At 58.7% G+C, this 19,727-nt stretch overlaps 1 protein-coding gene across 4 annotated transcripts in view; it reads right to left on the bottom strand.

Moving 5' to 3' along the window:
• Positions 1–8,047: 8,047 nt before the first annotated feature.
• Positions 8,048–19,727, bottom strand: part of CARD11 (caspase recruitment domain family member 11) — a 104,926-nt gene continuing 93,246 nt past the window's right edge. For 3 of the 4 annotated variants that reach the window (XM_029946409.1, XM_029946408.1, XM_029946407.1), the window contains 8 exons: positions 18,709–18,949; positions 18,051–18,147; positions 17,562–17,657; positions 15,974–16,109; positions 14,714–14,893; positions 11,589–11,713; positions 10,147–10,262; positions 8,048–9,614 (listed from right to left, as the gene is read on the bottom strand). In XM_029946409.1, coding sequence (XP_029802269.1) covers positions 9,410–9,614; positions 10,147–10,262; positions 11,589–11,713; positions 14,714–14,893; positions 15,974–16,109; positions 17,562–17,657; positions 18,051–18,147; positions 18,709–18,949 — 1,196 coding nt within the window. In that variant the 3' untranslated portion in view covers positions 8,048–9,409. Of the gene's footprint in view, positions 9,615–10,146; positions 10,263–11,588; positions 11,714–14,713; positions 14,937–15,973; positions 16,110–17,561; positions 17,658–18,050; positions 18,148–18,708; positions 18,950–19,727 lie in introns of those variants that run through there. The other variant, XM_029946410.1, reaches the window with a different exon arrangement.

Below are 19,727 nucleotides of genomic sequence, written 5' to 3'. Positions count from 1 at the left end.
GGCACCAGGGCAGGCTCAGTCCTGGGAGATTGAATTCACCAAGGCTGCGGAACTCTGGGTCGGGGGGGATGGGTCTCGGTCACCCAGCCCCGTCTCTCTAAGAAGTGGGTCAGAGGGCCTGAGGGTGAGGATCTGGGGGGGGGCTAGCCAAGCTGGCAGCAGCCCGCCCGGGAGAATGTGAAGGGGGAGGGTGAGTTGGAGGGCAGGTGGTGGTCACAGCACGGAGTGGATGAGGCCACCAACAGGGCTGCTGGGGGTAGAGGAAGGTCCTCCGTGCACATGGCTGTGACTAAGGGCCCAGTAGCTAGGTGTGCCCCACCACAGACCAGACAGCCCACACTCAAGTGTGAGCAGACACACGTGTGTGTACACATGAGCACACAGCAAACACATGGGCACACACATGACCTCTACATCCCAAACACACTGCTAAACACCCATGCCCCTGCCTACGCATGCACACATGTGCAAAGTGTAGCAAAACCTCTCCCAGCCCCAGAGCATATGCACTCAGGCACATGCCAGAACACATGCACACACTTCCCCATGCACAGACGCACACCCGCACACACCTGCACATGCGTGCACACACACAGGCACATGCGCGTGCACAGCTCAAAGCCTGTACCACCACTAGAGGGCACCGGAAGTCTTCTCAGCCTATAAACTCCTTGCTGAAATGGATGGGCATGCAGATGAGTTCATGAACACGCACACACACACACACACACACACACACATGCACGCGTGCTGCGTGTCAAAAAGAAAAAGAAGGAAGGAAAGAAAGAGCAAAGAAAATCCCTTGAAGAAAACAGCAGCAGACAGTAACTGGGGCGGATGACGGCCGTGCGTCTCAGCCGCTGCTAGACAATCGGCACGAGGGGCGTGGATCCCGATGAACAGAGGTGTTTAATGCGCGCCCTCCCGGATCGATAGGCTGCACTGAGGTTTCTCCCGACACAAGCCGCACAGCTGGCCCTGTCTCTGGGTTTCCGACAGTGGTACGCCCCCTTCCCTACACCCCGTCTCACTCCTCTCTGCACCACTAAGAGCTGAATGGGGGTGTGGGGGCGAAAAACCCCACTTCCCACAGCAACACCCCTGGGTCTGGCCGGCTGGTTGTGACCTGGAACGCAGCAGTGACTGGTCACTGAGTGCCCGGCCACCACCCTGCCTGCTGGGCCTGGGGCGCTGCTTGCAGCCCTTTGCTGCCCACATGAGCCCATGGGTGGGGGCCTGCTCACCAGTGGAAACGCGGCGCAGGCACCTTGCTGCGGCTGCTGCAGGGGACTGGAGGCACCGTTTGTGCCCCTCACGGACAACAGCAGTGGCATCCCAGCCCTAGACCTTGCTGTTGAATCTTGATATTAACACAGTCACGGGAAAGCGTTATGAGGGACCAGATTACAAGTTTACTCTTAAATATTTTGATGGCTGTGTTTCAAAGTAGAAATACAATCCTAGGAGTCTGACTTTTTTATGCATTAAGAAATGTTAGAGTCGGCTGAGCATCTGACTTTGGCTTGGGTCACAATCTCAAAGTCCCTCTCTTTGCTCCTCCCCCGCTTGCGCTCAGTCTCTCTCTCAAAAATAAATAAAAATTAAACAAACCCAGAAGCGCTACTTTGAGAGGAGGGTGTCTCCGGGCTTCCAGGTGTCCGAGGGGGTCAGGGCACACAAACCAGGGTGAACCGCTGCCGGCCAGCTGGATGCCAGCGGGGTGGGGGCAGGGCCCCTGTTAGGGTGTGGTCTGGCCAGTGGGCTCCCTGGCAGGGAAAGGATGTGAGGGGCCCAGGGGTTCATGCAGCAACTTAGACTGTTAGGTTTCTCTTGTGATGGCTGGCGGGGGTGCCGCATATGGAGGGAGATGAGGAATCCATTTGCGGGGGAAATGGCTCCTTTGTTTGGTTTTGAACATTCGGGCAAACCCAGCCCGAGAAGCCAAGGGCCCTGACCTCACCAGGCCAGCCAATTTGGGGTTCTCTTTCATGAGCTCGCATGTCCTCATGGCCACCCCAGGTGGCACATCACTTGGGTTCTATGGCCTCACTCTACAGAGAATGACCTTCAGGGACTTACAGAAAGTCATCTTAGAGCTCAGATGTCCCCATCTGTCCCTGGGATCCTTCAGGTCCCAGCCCACAGGCACCCGGGGGCCCCTCATTGTGCAGATACCCTGTTACCAAGCCACCTGGGGGCCCGCAGCTCAGGACCGGTCTGCTTGGAGGCACTAATGGTCTCTCAGCCTCCGTCTGGGTCTCTGTTCCTCTCTCTCTCTCCCTCTCTCTCTCTCCCACACACACACACAGACTCAGCCCACAGCCTCACACCCACATGCGAGTCCAGTCCAACCACCTGGGGAAGCCTCACAGTATCGGTCAAAACAAGGTCAGAGCCGCACACGACATGTGAGAGGAAAGAAGGAAATTCCTGTATTAGACATTCATTTCCAGTCAGCCCAACTGGCTCGGAAACTTTCAATACAATTTTTAGACAAGCACCTGGGGTTTCGGAGCCGCCAGTGCGCAGCGTGCGAGCTGCGGCCCCCTCATCATAAGCGGCTAATTTTAGCACCCAGCACACCAGCAAGTCTCCTCCCCTGGTCCACACCCCTCCTCACCCACCCCCTTCCTGCGAGCCCTCACTTCCTCCGCTCATGGCCACCTTGTGTGGCCCTGCCAGGGGACGGGGGCAGGGGGGACCCAGGCCACACTCCTGCGGGCAGTGCAGGGAGGGAGGGCTGGAGGGGACAGGGACTCCTGGGAGGGCTCCCACAGGCCACCTCTGCAGGAGACCTGGGCCCTCCAGGCTGAGCTGGACCCCTGCCCCTACTGCGGAGCCTGGCTTGTCGGCACCAGAGATGCCCCAGGCAGCTGTGAGGAACGCTCCAAGGTCCCCCCTTCAAATCCCAGCTCTGCCCCTTCCAAGGGACAGAACCTCAGTTTCCCCATCTATGAAATGGGTACCATGTTTGTCCTCGTGACAGATCGGCCCCAGGCTGGACATGACGTGTGGCACCTGGCACTCCTTGGCTGGTCTGGGGGGCTCCTCAGGGTTGAGGCCCAGGAGCCCTTGGTCCCTGCTCAGCTCACCAGAGGTGGGGCTCCAGAGGCCAGGGGAGCAGATGCCCCACAGAGCAGAAAACCGACGTGCGTGCAGAAAGGCTGCCTGCCCCAGGCCCCCCCCCCCGGCCCCCCCTCCGGCCCCACAGGCCGGCCACACTAGAGCTTTCTGGCTGCAGATATTCTCAGCTCTGCAGGCGAGAGGACCCAAGGGCAGCCTCTCAGAAGCGGCGGGAGCCAAGAAACGCAGTCCAGCGACTAAGAAAGGAATCCCATCCTGAGCTCCCTCAATGTTCGGAAGCAAACACATTGTCTGTGCTCACCTGTGAGACGTGTTCTCCCCCACTCAGCTTCTCTCACTGCAGCTGCTTGGTCCTCTTGGGGAGATGAGCCCCCAAGCCCCTCCTTCCTTGGTCTTGCCCGGGGCCTCCCTTGTCCTCCTCTGGACATAAAAGCTCCAAGCCTGGGAGTGACAGAGCTGTCCTTGGGGGAGAGGGAGGGAAGGAAGCTGAGCAGGCTTCAGAACCTCAGGGGCAGAGGGGACAGTGTATCCGGCCACACAATAACCTCTCCTTCCTCTCTGCTAGAGGTAGCTTGGATGGGCTTCTGTGTCTGCCCTAGGACCTTGGCACCTGCTGTGCTCACTGCCCGAATGCTCTTGCCCCATATTTTTTTCCACAGCTTTTTGCCATTCCCTTCAGGCCCCTCCTCAAATGTCACCTCCTCAAGGAAGCCATACCATCTAAACAAGCTCTCTTGTGACAGATGTTGTTTTCTCTCCTGAAGAGCAGTCCTGTTTTCTGCATTGGTGCAACAGTGTCAATAGCCCCAGGGTATGTACAGGATTCAGTACTAGGGCAAACAAGGCGTCAGGGAATGATTACCAGGGGTTTCCGGGACAGATGTTCCTCCACAATCAAGGAGAGATCCTTTCTTCTTGTTTCGGGCACCAGATGTGAGGATGCGATGTCTGGAGCTGTGGCAGCCATCTTGTAGTGCTGAGGGGACTACCCTGAACAGGAAAGCCAACTGTTGTCTTGGACAATGCGAAGGTCTGGTGGTTTCTTCCTACAAGGTGCTAAGCACTGGGGCTGAGTTCCAACAACTTCTTTGAGACGGACTCTGTGCTTTCCAGTTTGCTGTGGTCCTCACCCCTCCCTATTGTCCACTTCACTCATTCACATCCTTGCTGGGCCCTGGGCAACTCCAGGGGCAATGTGATGACTTGCACATAATTGTGTGTCCGTCCCAGCAGCTGCCGGCAGCCATCAGCGCCCAGTTACTGGGGAGAGGGGAGGGGTAACTAAGACAGACCTGCTCTCTACCCTGTGAAGCTCACAGTCCTGTGCTAGAGACAATCAAGAGAGTCACTTCAATATGGGCTGGCAAGGACTACGACAAGGTGTGCACCTTAGCTCAGGTCAGAGAAGGCCATCTGCCCTTAGAGGTGACAGTTCCACTGACGCCTGATGCACGAGTAGGAGTCAATTAGGCAGAGTGAAGGGAACAGCACATCACAGAAGAGGAACAGCCTATGTGAAGCCCCACAAGACAGAGGAAAAACAGAGGGAGGGGGCTGATGTGTTTGGGAGTGATATGGGGGGAGACCTGGCCATCAGCGAGAAGCAAGGTCCAGTGGACCAGTGTGGCGGCAGTGGGATGGACAGGGGTGAATGGATTCAGTAGGGGGTTAAGGAATTTAATCAACAGGATGAAAATAGAAGACTGTGTGTGTGTGAGAGAGAGAGAGAGAGAGAGACAGAGAGAAGTAGAGACATACAGAGATACAGGTGAGAGCCTGCTGGTACTGCCCAGCTTTCTGGATAAGTCAGGGGTGGGTGGGGAGGGACAGGTTGAGGGGGTGAGGGGGTGAATTTGGCTTCAGGCCTGTGTGGACCTTAGAGATTGGGAGGGGGTGGGATGGGGTCCAGCACCTCCCCCCAAACCACACCCCCCGCCGTGCGGCACAGGGCAGCCCCAGGGGTGGGGCCCAGGACTCCAATGCTGAGCGAGGCCAGCACGGGCAGCCTCACGCCCACAGGCCTGTCTGACCTGGGGCTTGTGGGCTGTGCGAGCACATGATGGAGCGGCCAGACGGGCACATGGGACGGCTGTGGGGAGTGACGGGGCGAGCCCCCGGGTGTGAAGTGCAGGGCCACAAGGTGCGTGCTCGCCATCATGCAGCAGGTGGGGGACACCGGTACACCCCGCTTGTCTGTGCACGAAGACTCTGGAAGGGTGCGCTGCGCAGAGGGCCCCGGGCGGGGCTAGGGCCGAGGTGAGGATGTGCGTGGGTAGCCGAAGGTTGTGGACGTGGTATCTATCAGATGTGGGTGCAGGGTTCTGGATTAAAAGCCAAGGGGGCCCAGCCCATCTTCCGGGGGAGCCCGGGCCCTGACAGCCCCTCTAGGCGGCGGTAGGGGGCCCGGCGGGTGTCTTCCACCTGCGGCTTCTTTCAACCCGGCGGCAGCCCCACAAGGTCTGTACTGTTTTCAGGGTCTCTTTCCCCCATTTCTCCAGAGCCCTGCAGCCTGGGCGCCCCAGAGGGACATCTGGCCTGAGGGTGGTGGTGGGCTGGCCTGGACGGGTGGGGGGCAGGTGGTGGGCTGGCCTGGACGGGTGGGGGGCAGGCGCTGGGGGCAGCGAGCAGCAGGGGGTCGGGGGGACGACACTTCCTGTTGCTTTTAGTTTGCTTTCCTGGGGCTTGAAAGTGAAAACCAAGATTCAGCCTCGTCTGGAGCCCTCCCCCCGCCACCCTGAGACCCCCTGCATCTGCCCCTGGAGATTTCTTTGGTCTCTGGCCCTCAGACTTTCTGGAAGTTGTTGGAACTCCTGCAGAGCACTCTGGGTAATTCAGGGGCAGGTACCTGGAGCTGCACTCCCCAATCAAGCACCCTTAACATCTTGGTTGACCTTGGCGGGACTGCCCGAGGCAAATCCGGGAGAGGGAGTGGGCAGGGCTGGAAGCCGGACACCGACCTAGGCAGATAGACATGCTTATGGGCTCAGCAGGGCTCAGAGATGTCCTTTCCCGCACTCCCCTCCCGGCCCCCAGAGCAAGGCCTGTTACTGTGACACCCACATCTACTCAGGTGACTCTACTGGGGAGCGAGCTGCCTCAGTCCGAGGGAGGAAATCACATCCCTCTCCATCGCACCGTCCTGAGACCTGGCCCCACACCAGCCATCAGGCCCTGGAAGAGCGGGGATGCATGCCACCAGCCGCCAGGACCCCGCCTCTGAACCAGAAGGGGCAGTGGACGGCCTGCAGTCAGCCCATCAGCCGGGCCTGGGTTGAGTTCCAGCTTACCGGCTGGGTGACCTTGGTCCAGCAACTTAGCCTCTCTGAGCCCGTTTCCTCCTGTATGAAATGGAGAAAAGTTTTGGAACCAGTAAGAAAAAGAACATTTAGAGAGTGCTTGGCACAGAGGAGGAGGGGCTCCAGGAACAGTTGTTAACATTTGCCTAAATGCGTCAGCCGTTCACCCTTCGGGGGTCGTAGGACCCCTCAGGAATCTGAGGAAGCCTGGGCTTTCTCCCCAGAAAAGCATAGATTTACACACATAGCGCAGCTTCCGGGGCTCCGAGCTGTGTGGCTGGTGCCCTTGAAGGGAGACCAAGCATCCGTCACCAGTGTTATCAGCCTGGCACAGGCTCTTGTCTCGAGCTGGGGGCCCTGGGCATGTGGCAAACCCCACTGTGCGTCCTGGGCGCCTCCCGGAGCCCCAGGCTGGCTCCAAAGGAAAAACATGGCTTGCAGACTCTGGTGTGATAACTCGAGCTGCAGCCGGCTGTGCAGAAAGTTCTGGCAGTCTCCCGGCCACCGCCCGGCCCCATGTGGGCCCCGCTTTCCTTCCCAGGTAGCCTCGGGGCTGCCAGGTGTTGGGCTGTGGGGCTGGCAGATCAGAGCCTGGAGCCGATGATATCAGGGGGCTCCTTTGAAATCCTCACGTGGATCAATTCCAGGGGTGCCAAGCCCCAGCCTCCTGCTGACTTCACGGGTTCATGCAGGGACCGACCCAGAACACAGACTCATTCCTGACCTTCTCTCTGGTGGCCCCATCTCATTAACAGACGCACAGCCCCGCAGCCCTGCCTTCGGGAGCCTGGCGGAAATTAGTCGGGGGTGAAGAAGAGCCCCCAGGTGCTGTTCCCCATGTGGATCCCTTTCACCCCTCCTGGTCTCCCCCCGCCCCTCTGTAAATTACCGGCAACCGCAGGGTTGGCTCTTTCTGCGTAAGCCTAAGAATCTGAGGTTAAATAGAATACATATAAATAAATCAGCAGACCTTTAACTCCAGGACCCTTTTCCAGTCACGTCTGTCCCCTTGGCTCTAAGTACTTTACAAGGAAGCGCAGTGTCTGGAGGGAGACATGATTGGCTGGGCTTGGGGACAATTTGCAGTTGAACGTAACGCTCTTACAAGATGGAAGTGGACGACCTCCCAGCTCCCGAAGCTCCTCGCGAGGCGGGCGGCTTATCTGGCCCTAAATAACCACAGCTGGGCCTCCAGACACGCAGTTTCTCCAGATGCAGCGCATCCGGCTTGATTCTGGGGGCTGGTGCGGAAACGGAGGCATCACTAACTGGATCCTGGGGGAATGCGCTTTGTTTGCTCTCCCTGGCAAACTCCGGTCTCAGTGGGGTAGGGACAAATCATCACGGACGGACGGACGAGGGGACCAGGCCCCCCCCCCCCCCCAGGAACCTCCCATCCCTCCATTCACACCTCCTCAGGCTTTGTGCTGCTCATTTGACTTCTAAGAGTCAAAATGCTAAAAAAAAAAAAAAAAGGCTGCAGGACACACAGCCTTGTTTTCTAGAGTGAAGTATTTATCAGAAGCCCTTTTATTCATAATTTATATCTTGACTACATGGCAAAAACCTAGCAGATCAACTCCTGCCCATGGCATCTAAGGCCAAGGGTTGTTCTGTTAAGAACTGCTTTTGGCTCCAAGTAACCAAGGACTAAAATGACCACCATGTGACATAAGATACATTTATTTCTGTCTCATGTAAACAAAACCCAAGCGGTAGTCCCGGGCCCCAAAGTGCCGTCAGCAATGCTGACTCCTTTTCTCTTTCTGTTCCACCATCCTCTGCATATGGTTTCCATTCTCAAGGTCGCCTCAAAGTCCAAGGTGCCTGCTGGAGCTCCAGCCATCACAGCCGTATTCCAGGCAGGAAACTAGAGGAAGGGCAGTTGGTCTGTGCTGTCTTTCCCCCAAACCTTGTCACCTTACATTTCCTCAATGACCCTGACTGCAAGGGAGGCTGGGGGATACGGCCTGTTAGCCGTACATAGTTTCCCAGAACAAGTAAGGGAGGGAGTATGGGTATTGGTTTGCCAACCAGCTCCTACAGCTCCCCCGAACACCCAGAGCGGGCAGTGAACCCCAGCCTGCCTGTCCCCAGCACAGTGCCAGGCTGGATGTGGCTTGGCTTGGCTACTCCCTGGCAGGTCTATACTGGGAAAAGTCTGCAGGAAGGGGGTCAGGGAGAAGACTGGTTCTAGAAGCCACAGGGCCTTTGCTCTGTTGGGGAGAGAGGCCTGACTTCCCTGCATGCATACCCCGACCCAGCTCCTGGGCACTGGGAGCAAAGCCAATGAAGACCCTTACCCCACATACAGGGCGACGTGAGGCTGCGGGCAGAGGATCAGAGGGCTGAGTGAGGGGCCCTGGGCTCGGGGCTGGGGTCCAGGGCACAGGCGACCTTCCAAGAAGGGCCCCTCTCAGAGTTGCTCTATAACGTATCACCCAAATCTGGACGTGTTGTCGTCAAGGGGGGTAGGGGTGACCACGCCCAAAGCCCTGGCACCAGTCTGGTCGTCCTGGGGAACCGCGCTGGCCAGCGGCCCTGCCTGCTCCTTGCGCAGACGTGCGGCCTGACCCACGCTTTCCCGGAAGCAGTTTGCGGACACGGAGGGGCCGGCGCTGAAACCCTCTGCAAACGACTCAACAGTAAGAGCTTTGAAAAAGGGTGAAAAAAAGGAAATGGGAGAGATTTTAATGCGAGAGAAGTAACAGTGCGGCTGCTTCCCTGTCTGCCCCAACTCTGTCCTGCCTGGGAACGTGGAGGTCGAGTGTCCCCAGGGCTGGCAGGTGCCCCTACGGTCAGGGGCACTGCCCCGCAGCCAGCACCCCGGTCCTGCGTTACATTCATCGGCTGTTCCAGCTTCCGAGGGGCCGCTGGCCTCGTGACCCTCGTGTGATGGCCCGACGATGCGGCTGCCAGGTCGGCCGGCTGCCAGCTGTCGGGGCCCGTCCCCGCGGCCGCGTTGGCCCAGAGCTCCCCGGAGGGCTCCGGGACCGGGCGGACGGGGCCCCTTGTGCTCAGACCCGAAGTCACAGCTGGTCCTCGTCCACCCAGACGGTCTTGCGCTGCTCCTCGGCGATCTTGTCCTTGAGCACACGCAGCAGCTCCTCCACGCTGCTCCACATGTCCGCCTCCACCGTGGCGTACAGGCAGGGCAGCGCCTCCAGCTCCTTCTCCTTGAGCCGGCACAGCCTCAGAAACTCCTCCTCCGTCTCAGGCCGTGGCAGCATCTTCCTGTGGGGGGACACGAGGTGCTGTGGGAGCCGCCCTGCCCGCCCCGTGGCCCGCCACCTGCCGCACCGGGTCCCCTTGGCGCCAGCACCTTCCAGCTCACGGCCTCGCCATGCTCCCTTTCTTCCATTCACTGTGGAAATCCCAAGACATGGGGCTTAAAAATATTTTTAATTTTTCACTTTTTTTTTAAGTTTACTTAAAAAATTTTCTTCTAGGGGCTCCCTGGAGACATCGTCGGTTGAGCATCTAACTTCTGCTTGGTCATGATCTCACAGTTCGTGGGTTCGAGCCCTGTGTCAGGCTCTGTGCCAACAGTGGGGAGCCTGGCTGGGATTCTCTTTCTCCCTCTCTCTGCCCCTTTCCGGCTTTTTCTCTTTCTTTGTCTCGAAAATAAATAAGCATTTAAAAAGTCCTCCATTTTTGGGGCTGGCTGATTGGGCAGGGAGGTGCTATGCTCCATCTTATGTAATTGCGATGAAATGCACATTAAACAGGCACGGCGGTGGGAGGAGGGGCTGTCTCAGGGCCCTACCTGAACCTCTTGATGTTCTTCTCTGACACCCGAATGAAGAGCACGATGGGGTAGATCCTGGACTTGATCAAGTCTCTGGTGCAGCTGATGCTGGCCTCCAGCAGACAGTGCTTGTCCTGCAATCGCAGGGGCCGCCCATCAGTGGCTCCCCAGTCCCTCCAGGCGGCTGGGCGGCTGGGGCAGGGCCCGTGGGGCAGGGGAGGGGCAAGGGCCCCGAGTGCTCCCAGCTGCACCAGGGAGTGACCCAAGGCGAATCTGGTGGGTGATGACTTTTAAGGTAAAACTCAAAGTCAGCTTCAAGAGTGCCTGCCACTCCCCGGCCCCTCGCGAAGGCATTCTTGGTACCAGGCAAGGGAGGAAAATACCGGAAAGGCGAGATGGGGCTGGATGACCTTGGGAGTACAGGCAAGGGTTCTCAGGAAGGATTCCCAGGCATCCCTGAGCTCATTGCTTCTGAAGGACAATCTCTGTTTTCTCAAAGGGTCACGTCAAAAATAAATGAACCCCCAAAGGCCCAAACCTTTTGCACTGAAATCGAACATGGATGTAAAAACTGCATGCGCCCCTAAGTGTCAGGCTCAGTGAATCTTCACAAGCTGACCGCGCCCCTGCCCTGTGCTCCTTCCGGTCACTGCCCTTGCTTCCCGCCCAGACCCCCCCAACGGCACAGAGCACCACAGAGCCACCTTCCTGGTGACAACCCCGCACACCCACATTCAATTTACTCCAACATCTGAATTCCTTCAACTGCCGTGGCCCAGACTTAAAACCGAACGAGTGGCCCCAGGCTGTGAGTTCCGCCGGTGCATTCATCTGTGTGAGTGACAATGTGGGGCCAGGCTGGGTGGCAGACGCGGGGCTCCGGTGGGCACCTGCTCCTGCTCCCCCCTCCCCCATCCAGGGTCCCCGCCCACTGCAGAGATGACCCCCAGGTGCTGAGGTGGCACTCAACTGATAAGCTTTGCTCTCTGAAGGTCCTAGAACGAGACAGGGGCGGATAAGGATCACATTGCCTAGCTCCGGAAGGCTCTAGATTGTGTGCAGACACCTCTCCTCTCCTGCGTGGCTGCCAACAACCCTTCTCCTGCTCCATTTTCCCTCCCGAGGTGAACATGACTCCTATTGCCCACTCGCCCTCCCTGTCTCTCGCCCTGACATGCGCTCCCTCTATCTCTGGCCCCTGTTATCACGGCTGGGCACACACAGCCCTAGACAATGCGAACTGGAGTGCTAGCACCAGGGAGCCCCTGGGAATAGAGAGTGGCTTCAACATATAAATGTGCACATCAGAGCCTGGAGAACGAGGGCGTGTGGAGAGGCAGCACCGGGCAGATGAGGAAAGAAGGGAAGGAGGTTTGCTCGCAGGGAGGAGAAAGTGACTTCGCACCCCGTCCTTGTGCGTGGCCGAGGCAGCCTCACAAAGATAAGGGGCCCCACCTCACCTTGGCGGCCACGGCTTCAATGTTGGCGGGAACGATGCATTCAAAAGTGTTGGGGTTCTTCTCTCGGGAGTAGATGATAGTCTCTGTCTTCTGCTTCCTGAGGAACTCATCTCTGGTGACAACATCTGTGGACAGAGGGCCAGTCCCGAGGGCAGCACAAACCTCCCCTCTCTGGACTCAGCAGAACTCCATGTTGATCCCTTCTGGCCATTTGAATGAACCACAGCTCCTCTGCTAGACTGTGAGGCTTCTCAAGGGCAGGGTCAAGGTCATAGTTCCTTATACTTCCTGCAGCAGCCCCAGAAGAGCTGCTTAGTAAATTTTCAGCATTAAGTTTCAATGGACAAAGTAGCTCAGGCACTAAGGTGCAGTACTGGTGAACTGCCTATCATGAAGGATTTCCTGCTTTACTCATCCATCCATCCATCCGTCCGTCCATCCATCCATCTATCCATCCACCTATCCACCCATCCAACCAGCCATCCATCCAGTCATCCATCCATCTATCCATCCACCCACCCACCTATCCACCCATCCAAACCATCATCCGTCCAGTCATCTAGCTAGCCATCCATCCATCCGTCCGTCCATCCATCCGTCCATCCATCCATCCATTAATCATCCATGTGCCACCCATCCAACCAGCCATCCTACCAACCAACCAACAACTTATCCATCTACCCACCCACCCACCCACCCAACTACTTATCCACCAGCTCACCCATCTATCCATCCATCCAACCATCCATTCATCTACCTCTCCACCCCTCCACCCACGCATCCATTTAGGCATTCATCCATTCCCCCACCCCCATCCCTCCATTCATCCACCCATCCATTAAGTTAATTTTTATTGAAATTTAATATTTATTGAAAATCTACTAAGAGTCAGGCTTTAGAATAAAAATAGGATAAAAATACAGCTGTGGTTGTACTTGATGTGACACAGCTAGGAAGAACGTGAGATACAGAAAGTTATGCAACAATTTAGTAGGTGCAGCAAGGGGCTACTTATTGTGGCAGAAGTGAGGAGGAACGGAGGGAAGAGGGGAGCAGGCAGGCTTCCTGGAGGAGGAGATATGTACTGGAGACCCCATTCACTTGCCGGGTGACCCCCAACATACCGTTAATCTCTTGACCTCAGGTTCTCTGTTTATGAAAGCAGGATAATGGAGTCAGATCAGGCCTGGAGTTCCCGAGTAAGCCCAGGCTGCCGGGGGAGCCCACACTAGCCCGGGTTCAGTGCCTATACTCCAGGATGCACGGGAAGGGAGTTGGAAAGGATCCAGGGAAGAGCCAGCGGGGAGGCGCTGCAGGTCTGTGGGTGGTTTTGGGGGGCGAAGGCAGCTACAGCCCCCCTGCCCACAGTGCCTACAACCCCTTGGATAAGAAAGCACCGAGAGGAAGACGGGGCACAGCTGCAGGGTTCCTGGTGGCTAAGTGGGATTTCAGATCACCAGGGAGCTGGCTAACAAGTGTAGGCACCTCAGGCAGGAGAGACATGCTCTCCCCAGAGCCTCCCTGGGGGGGTGTGAGGCCCCCAGGCAGTGAGGCCCGAGAGGGGCAAGGGGGATGCACACCTGTGAAAACTTCCTGCACCGAGAGCTGGCTGTGGGAGGGCCCGGAGGCACGCACCTCTACTGAGAGGGGAGGTGGGTGTCACGGTGGCTGCAGGAGCTGGTGCTCAGTGAGGTGAGGCACCCAGGTCGCTGCCCTGCCTGCTCTACACGGGGGGCTGAGGGCCTGGAACCCAGGCCGGCTTAGCCCGGGGGCGGCCTCGGCCCTACTCGTAAGCCCCTCACTTCCAGGAGACGTGGCCACCATTATACTAGTTTTGCAGGTGAGGAGACAGAGTGGTCGAGATGGAGCTCTGGAACCCGACGTGGGTGAAGGGTTCAGATGTAAATGGCCCCACTTACAGAGAAGTCTAGGAAATGAAAACCAACGTGTTTTCGCACATTGCACATTCACAGTGCTCGGGGCAGGGGGTGGAGGGGCACCGTTCTGTCTCCTGGCAGTGGCTGGGGTCACGGGGTGCAGACGCTTACAACACTGCATGCTTAACGTATGTACATATGTACACGGTACCTCGGAGGACTGACTCCTAACCTTGACGCCCCTTCCTCACCTCCGTGGGGCTGTCAGCACAGAAAATAACAAGCGTGGGTGAGGCGGGGGGAACTGGGGCCTGGGTGCCGGCCGCTGTGCACGTGAGGGCAGCAGCTCAAAACCCAGACAAAATGGAAGGAAAAACATAGAATTGCCACGGGAGCCAGCAGCCCCGTGTCCGGGTCCGTCCCCCAGAGAGCCAGAAGCAGGGGCCTGAAGAGCCGCTCGCTCAGCCATATTCATGAACAGCAGGGTTGACAGCAGCCAAGAGGTGGAAGCGACCCACATGTCTGCCCATGGCTGACGGATAAACGCCGTGGACAGTGTGGGCTGCGAAGACGGGGGCCGCGCTGGCACCTGCGACCACACACGTGGACCTTGAGGATGTGATGCTGGGTGACACGAGCCAAGGGCAGAAGGACAGATTCTGTGTGACTCCCCTTACGTGAAGTCATGGGAGTCGGACTCACAGAGACAGACAACGGTGGGCGGCGGTCAGTAACAGGGGCCGAGTTTCAGTTTGGGAAGATGAAAAAGTTTCTGGAGATAAATGTACTTAATACCCCTGAACGAGACACTAAATGGTCAATGTGGTACATTGTATATTACAACTATATTAGAACTAAAAAAACCCCCAGGGGACGCAGGACGGTTGAGACGGGGTGCCCGTGGTATAACTGCAGACGGCGCTGAGGACGAGTGCAGCTTGCAAAGGACAGGGCTTGGCTCTGTGCGAGGGGCATGTGACCAGGGTCCCCCAGCCGCAGCCAGGACACGGAGGCCCTGGTGGTGGGTGGCTTGCCTCTTAACTTAGGGCTCAGAGCAGGGACCCCGAGTCCCGTCTCCTGACCTGTGGGACCTTTGCCCTGAGCCCTCAGTGTGAATGGTGAAGGGATGCCTGCTTCCCCAGCTCTGCCGCCATGCTGAACTCTGAGAGGGCCCGAGACCCTCCCTCCCTGTGCACCCCAGGCCGGGCAGGACCACCTGCTGGACGGGCAGCGGCGGAGGGCACTCACCTGGTTTGCACATGGTGAACTCCATGGCGCCCCCCGAGTTGAGCAGCTTCTGGACCAGTGCCTTGGCCAGCATGGTGGGCGTGAAGAGGACGGGCCGGCGGTGCTCACAGTAGAAGGCACGCACCAGGCTGTAGGGGATCAGGCTGAGGTTCTTGCTGAGCTCGCTCTCCGGGTCCAGCTCTGGAGGGCACAGGCAAGGGCTGGCTGTGACACCTCGGCTTGCCTGCCGGCCAGCACGAATATTTATGAGGTGACCCACAGGAGCTGAGGCCACGGCCCCGCTGCCCTGTGCTTGCATTCAAGGGGTGGGTGGCAGGGGGCAGGTAAGAGTGACGAGCTGCGCTCTGCACTCTGGGCAGTGACGCTCAGCTCTGGCAGAGGGGGCAGCCGGACGAGCAGGGACAGCTTCTCTGAGGACACCAGGGACTGGGGCGGTGCTCAGAGAGGGAGCCAGGCGAGGAGAGCTGGACAAGGGCCACCTGGGCGGAGGGGCGGGGGAGCATAAGGAGTGTGTGGGGCCACCGGAGCCGATGCCAGGGCAGGGGCGGCTGAGCAGGGGTTGGGCTCCTGTCAGGAGCTCTGGGAAGCCAGCAGGGCCGGAGGCAGGGAGTGACATGGCCTCCCACCTTCTAGAGTCTCTCTGGCCAGCCTGGGGGAAGCAGAGCAGAGCCTCGCCCTGGGCAGCTCGAGGAACCCGTCCCTCCCAGAAATTGGCGTCTTATGTTTCATGCCCTGACCTGGCCATCCGAAGGGCCGGTCTGCATGGGAGCCCAGGTCCTCTAACCATTAGTGCCCAGGCCAGCCTGGCCCCAGAGGACAGCAGGAGGGCTGGCTGGCCATCAGCAGGCCCTTCCACACGGGGCCGTGGCCGGCGACCTCCTGGCCAGCTTGATAAATGGCAAGAAGCAGGCAGCGGGGAAAGGAATCAATAAGTGAATGCTTTACAGCAAACAGCTGCAATTAACACGGGCATCTGGGCTCCAACCAACTAAGGCGAGCATTCGTTAGGGGTGGGCCCGGCAGGATGCCACCCTGGGAGTCTGTGCGTCCCCCCCAGCCAAGGCCAGGCAGGTCCCCCCGAAGCTCCTCTGTGGGTAGAACCCCTCTTTCGAGGGAGCAGCTGTCCCACTCCCCTGGCAGGGACCCACATGATTTGTTTGGACCTCTGCAGCCGCCAGGCCAGCAGGAGGTGGGGAGGGGCCAGCAGGAGGTGGGGAGGGGCCAGCAGGAGGTGGGGAGGGGCCAGCGGCCAGCACCTACCTTCCTGCTTGTCGGTCAGGAGCTTGGCAGCGTCCAGCGAGGAGCGGGCCAGGCTCCCCAGGGGGCTTCCTGAGACGATGCGGACTCGCTCGTTGCTGTTCATCCTCTTGTACTTGTTTTCGGACCTGCTCACGAACTGGAGGACAGATGGATGGCCTGTGCTTCGAGCCAGACCAAGCTGCCTAAACCCGGGCACCGGAAGACCTCTGCTTGGACCCCAGCTCTGCTCTGGGGGGCCAGGGTCAGTCATTCCCCCGCCGTAGAAACGGCAGTTATTGAGCAGGCCGAGAGGGGACTAAGCAGACAGACGCCCACTCTCTCCTCCCTGGCTGGGCGCGAAGCCTGCCGAGGGCTGGGGTGCAGGTGGGGAGGCCTGGTCCCCGGAGCCCTTGGGCAAGCCCCAGTGCATTCTGGGGGAGCCACGGGGGGAGGTCCCTGGCAAGGAGCCCCGCCGGCAGGACTGCCCCCACACAGCCTGTGTGGACAACTCACTGCCCAACAGTGGGCACTCCCTGGGTGTCCCCAAGTCCTCTGGGGGTGCCTGCACCTTTGTACAATTCACAGTGGAGCCTTGGAGGGTGGAAAGGGATGCTCAGGGGTGGACACAGAATCTAAGTTCCCGCCGTATTCCCTGGGCTACCCTGAGTCTGTCTGCACCCTCCTTCAGCAGGGAGGCAAATCCAGGGAGCTGAGGTCTCAGCCTGGCTCTGTGGTCGGCTGGCCTTGGGTAAGCTGCCTAGACATGTTCAAGGTTTCTGACTTCCATGACATGTAGGCAATGATGGGTGGTCTCGTGTGGTCTCACCATCAGGAGTCACTCAGACTCGCTAGGGTTCCCTTCCACCTCCACATCTTTCTGGAACCTGTCTACATGCTACCCGGTTTCTGGGTTACGCCACTAACCACTTCTCTGCAGTTCCTATGTTCCAACACCAAGACAGAGCAGTGGAGTGACACACCAGTTCCACAGGGGCCCCAGAACATTCTCCTGGGACCATCCCTTAACATTACTCACTTAGCTCAGCACAGAATGCTTGCTGTGTTTATGTGAAATCGCTTCTGAAGATATCACCTACTATGCTCATCACTGTCCCTTGTTTAATGATTTATGCAAAAAAAATTATTATAGACTTAAGTACAATAGATAAATTTTTTCTGGTCCCAAATAACCACAATGTATCTGTGGTCAGGTAAGATTTAAAAAGTAGTTTCACTTTTCTCCTCGGCTACCAGGATGCTCAGAGATAAATGTACTGCTCAGTCTGAGGGGCTTCACTGACCTGGACATGTGCGATATTTGTTTTCTTCTAACATTCTGATTTTTCTCTCATAGCTAACTTGTTTAAATTCTCTTAGCTGTGAGTCCCACATGAAAGCGGGGCTGCTTCCAACAGGGGTAGACTGTCCCCTGGCCTGTCACCGTGAGGATAAAATGCGGAGGGAGACGGGAGGTGCTGCGAGAGGCTGCAAGTGCTATACAGACACAAAGCACTACTTTGAAAAAGTCTTCTCAGAGGCAGGAGGGCAGAGCCACGGCAAAATGTGACCGCCAAGTCGCCAAGTTGGTCGGCGCTCTGGAGAACCTTACCTGGAGGAGTTGGCCGAAGAGGAAACTTGCCCGAGAGAGGCGGGGACTGACGCGGGGGTCACTGGTGGAAACTGGCTCCTCAGGCTGTAGGGTGTTCTGAAATCAGTTAGCAGCAGGTCAGACCCACTGGGCTCAGCAGGACACGTGAGCCCAGGAAGGCTGCTGAGAACCGCAGACATGTCCTCAAGCCCCCTCGGTGCTAAGGGGAGGGGCCGTGCCAGGCGTGGAATCAGAGCCTTCCAGATGCGGAATGAGCTTGGTGGGTAAGAGGAGTCCCGAGACACAGAGGAAGGGCTGCCCCGCCACCCAGCCCAGCCGGGGGAGGTCCCTGAGGGCAGGGCTCCTTCTGGAGGGGACTGTCCCATTCCCAAGGTACCGAGGCCCTGTCATCATCGCCCTGATGACGTTAGTGGCTCCCATGTGTCAGGCCTCCGGAAACGAGGCCGGGGGGGGGGTGGTGTGATGCCAGAAAGACTGCTGGTGACCTACCCGGAGCGCCCTCAGGGTGTGGTGAGTGCCGTCCACTTCCTCCCGGCTGCCCCGGTGCATCAGGCGCTGCAGCTTGACAAGGAGGAGCTGCTGGGCTCTGGGGGGATGGGAGGCGGGCAGAATGTTAGGGCAAGGCCTGGTGAGGCTGGCGCCAGCCTCCCGTGTGCCCCCCGGGGCAGGGGCTCCCCCAGGGAGGATGGGAAACCCAGCACTGGGTGTGGATCCTGCAGCCTGTGCTGGCGGTGGCAAGGTCGCTCCTCTGGCCATGGTTTCCCCACCTGTAGATCGAGGATACTGATGCTGACCTCCGAGGGCTGGCCGAGCAGCAGCGTTAGAGTCTAAGGGGCCTCCCAGCTCCCGCCGCGTGTAGCCGGAGGAAGGCTGACGCGCCACCGCTACGTAATTACGGAAGGGTGTCATGGAGGTGGCCCACAGAAGAGCAATGACCGGCAAGGGGCCATAAAACCAAGAGCCCCCCACTCCACAGCGAGGGCTGGGAGAGGGCGTCCCAGGCATTAGTGAAGCAACATCTCTGGGGAGACGAGGAGGCTTCCAGGAGGAGGAGGGACGGGCAGGCCTTGGTGGTCAGCGGGCAGAGAGCCCCTGTGAGCCCCTCGGCTGCCCGGCAGCCCCACCCCTGTGCAGGCCATGGCCTCACCGGCTGTAGCTGGGAATGGTGCCCACATCCAGGTCATAGTCCGTGAATGGGTCGACCCGCGCACACAGCCACTCGTGCCTGTCCTGGTACATGGTGTCACGGACGTGCACCACGTCGTCACACTTCAGGGACATGGAGCAGGCGTCCAGCTGGCTGGAGATGTTCAGGTTCAGCCGGATGTAGAAAGAGTCCCCAGACGTGATCAGGCCGTCCTCCATGTCCTTCAGCAGCTTCCGGTACCCTGCGGGGGCAGAGCAGGGAGAGGGAACACCGGCTGCTGGTCAGCGGAGGGGCTCCCTCGGCCAAGCACCTCCGGGCGCAGGTCCCGACCGCTGCCCACAGAGGACAAGCGCCCAAGCTACGGTCCTCTCGGGGCTCATGGGACTCCCCATGATGAGTGGGCGGCTGGGTCCTTCATGGGTTTCTCTATTTGTCTTGGCTGCCAGGGAGCTCAGAGCTGATCTTCGTGCCAAGGTGCAACAGTCCAGGGTCTGCACTACAGCGAAGGAATCCAGGGTCTCCCCTAGGGTGAACCGTTCGGGGGTCTCCAGTACCATGGCCGAATCCAGGGTCTCCTATAGAGTGAATGAATCCGGGGTCTCTGCTACATGTGCCACACCTTCCCCCAAAGCGGTGGGTGTTTTCTTTGGCTGTCCCAGGACAGAACATGGTGAGCCTCATCCTTATCTAGCTGGTGCGCACCCATGGGCCACCGCTGCCCAGAACCTCTCACGACCACCTGGTCAGTACCGGTCTCGGGGCCGCTGCCCCTCCTGCCATCACCAGGGCTGAGCTCGGCGGACGGAGGCAAGCGGGCTATGCTCGTCCGTGTCGGTGTCCGCAGCTTGCGGACATCTGTGACACTTGTGTGACACGGTCACGTGGTATCTCCGCCAAGCATTTCCCGGGTGTGCACGTGTCCCAAAGTGTGGGCTTTGCTGGCTCGCTCTGCTGTGAGCACTCTGCTAGGACCTCGGGGGTGAGGAGGCTCCGTTAGGACCTGGGGGGGGGGGCGGGAG

The sequence above is a fragment of the Suricata suricatta genome, chromosome 8 (assembly GCF_006229205.1).
Source record: "Suricata suricatta isolate VVHF042 chromosome 8, meerkat_22Aug2017_6uvM2_HiC, whole genome shotgun sequence".
NCBI classification, from domain to species: Eukaryota; Metazoa; Chordata; class Mammalia; order Carnivora; family Herpestidae; genus Suricata; species Suricata suricatta.
Note: the sequence above shows the minus strand (reverse complement) of the source record. Positions and strands in the feature narration are given on the sequence as shown.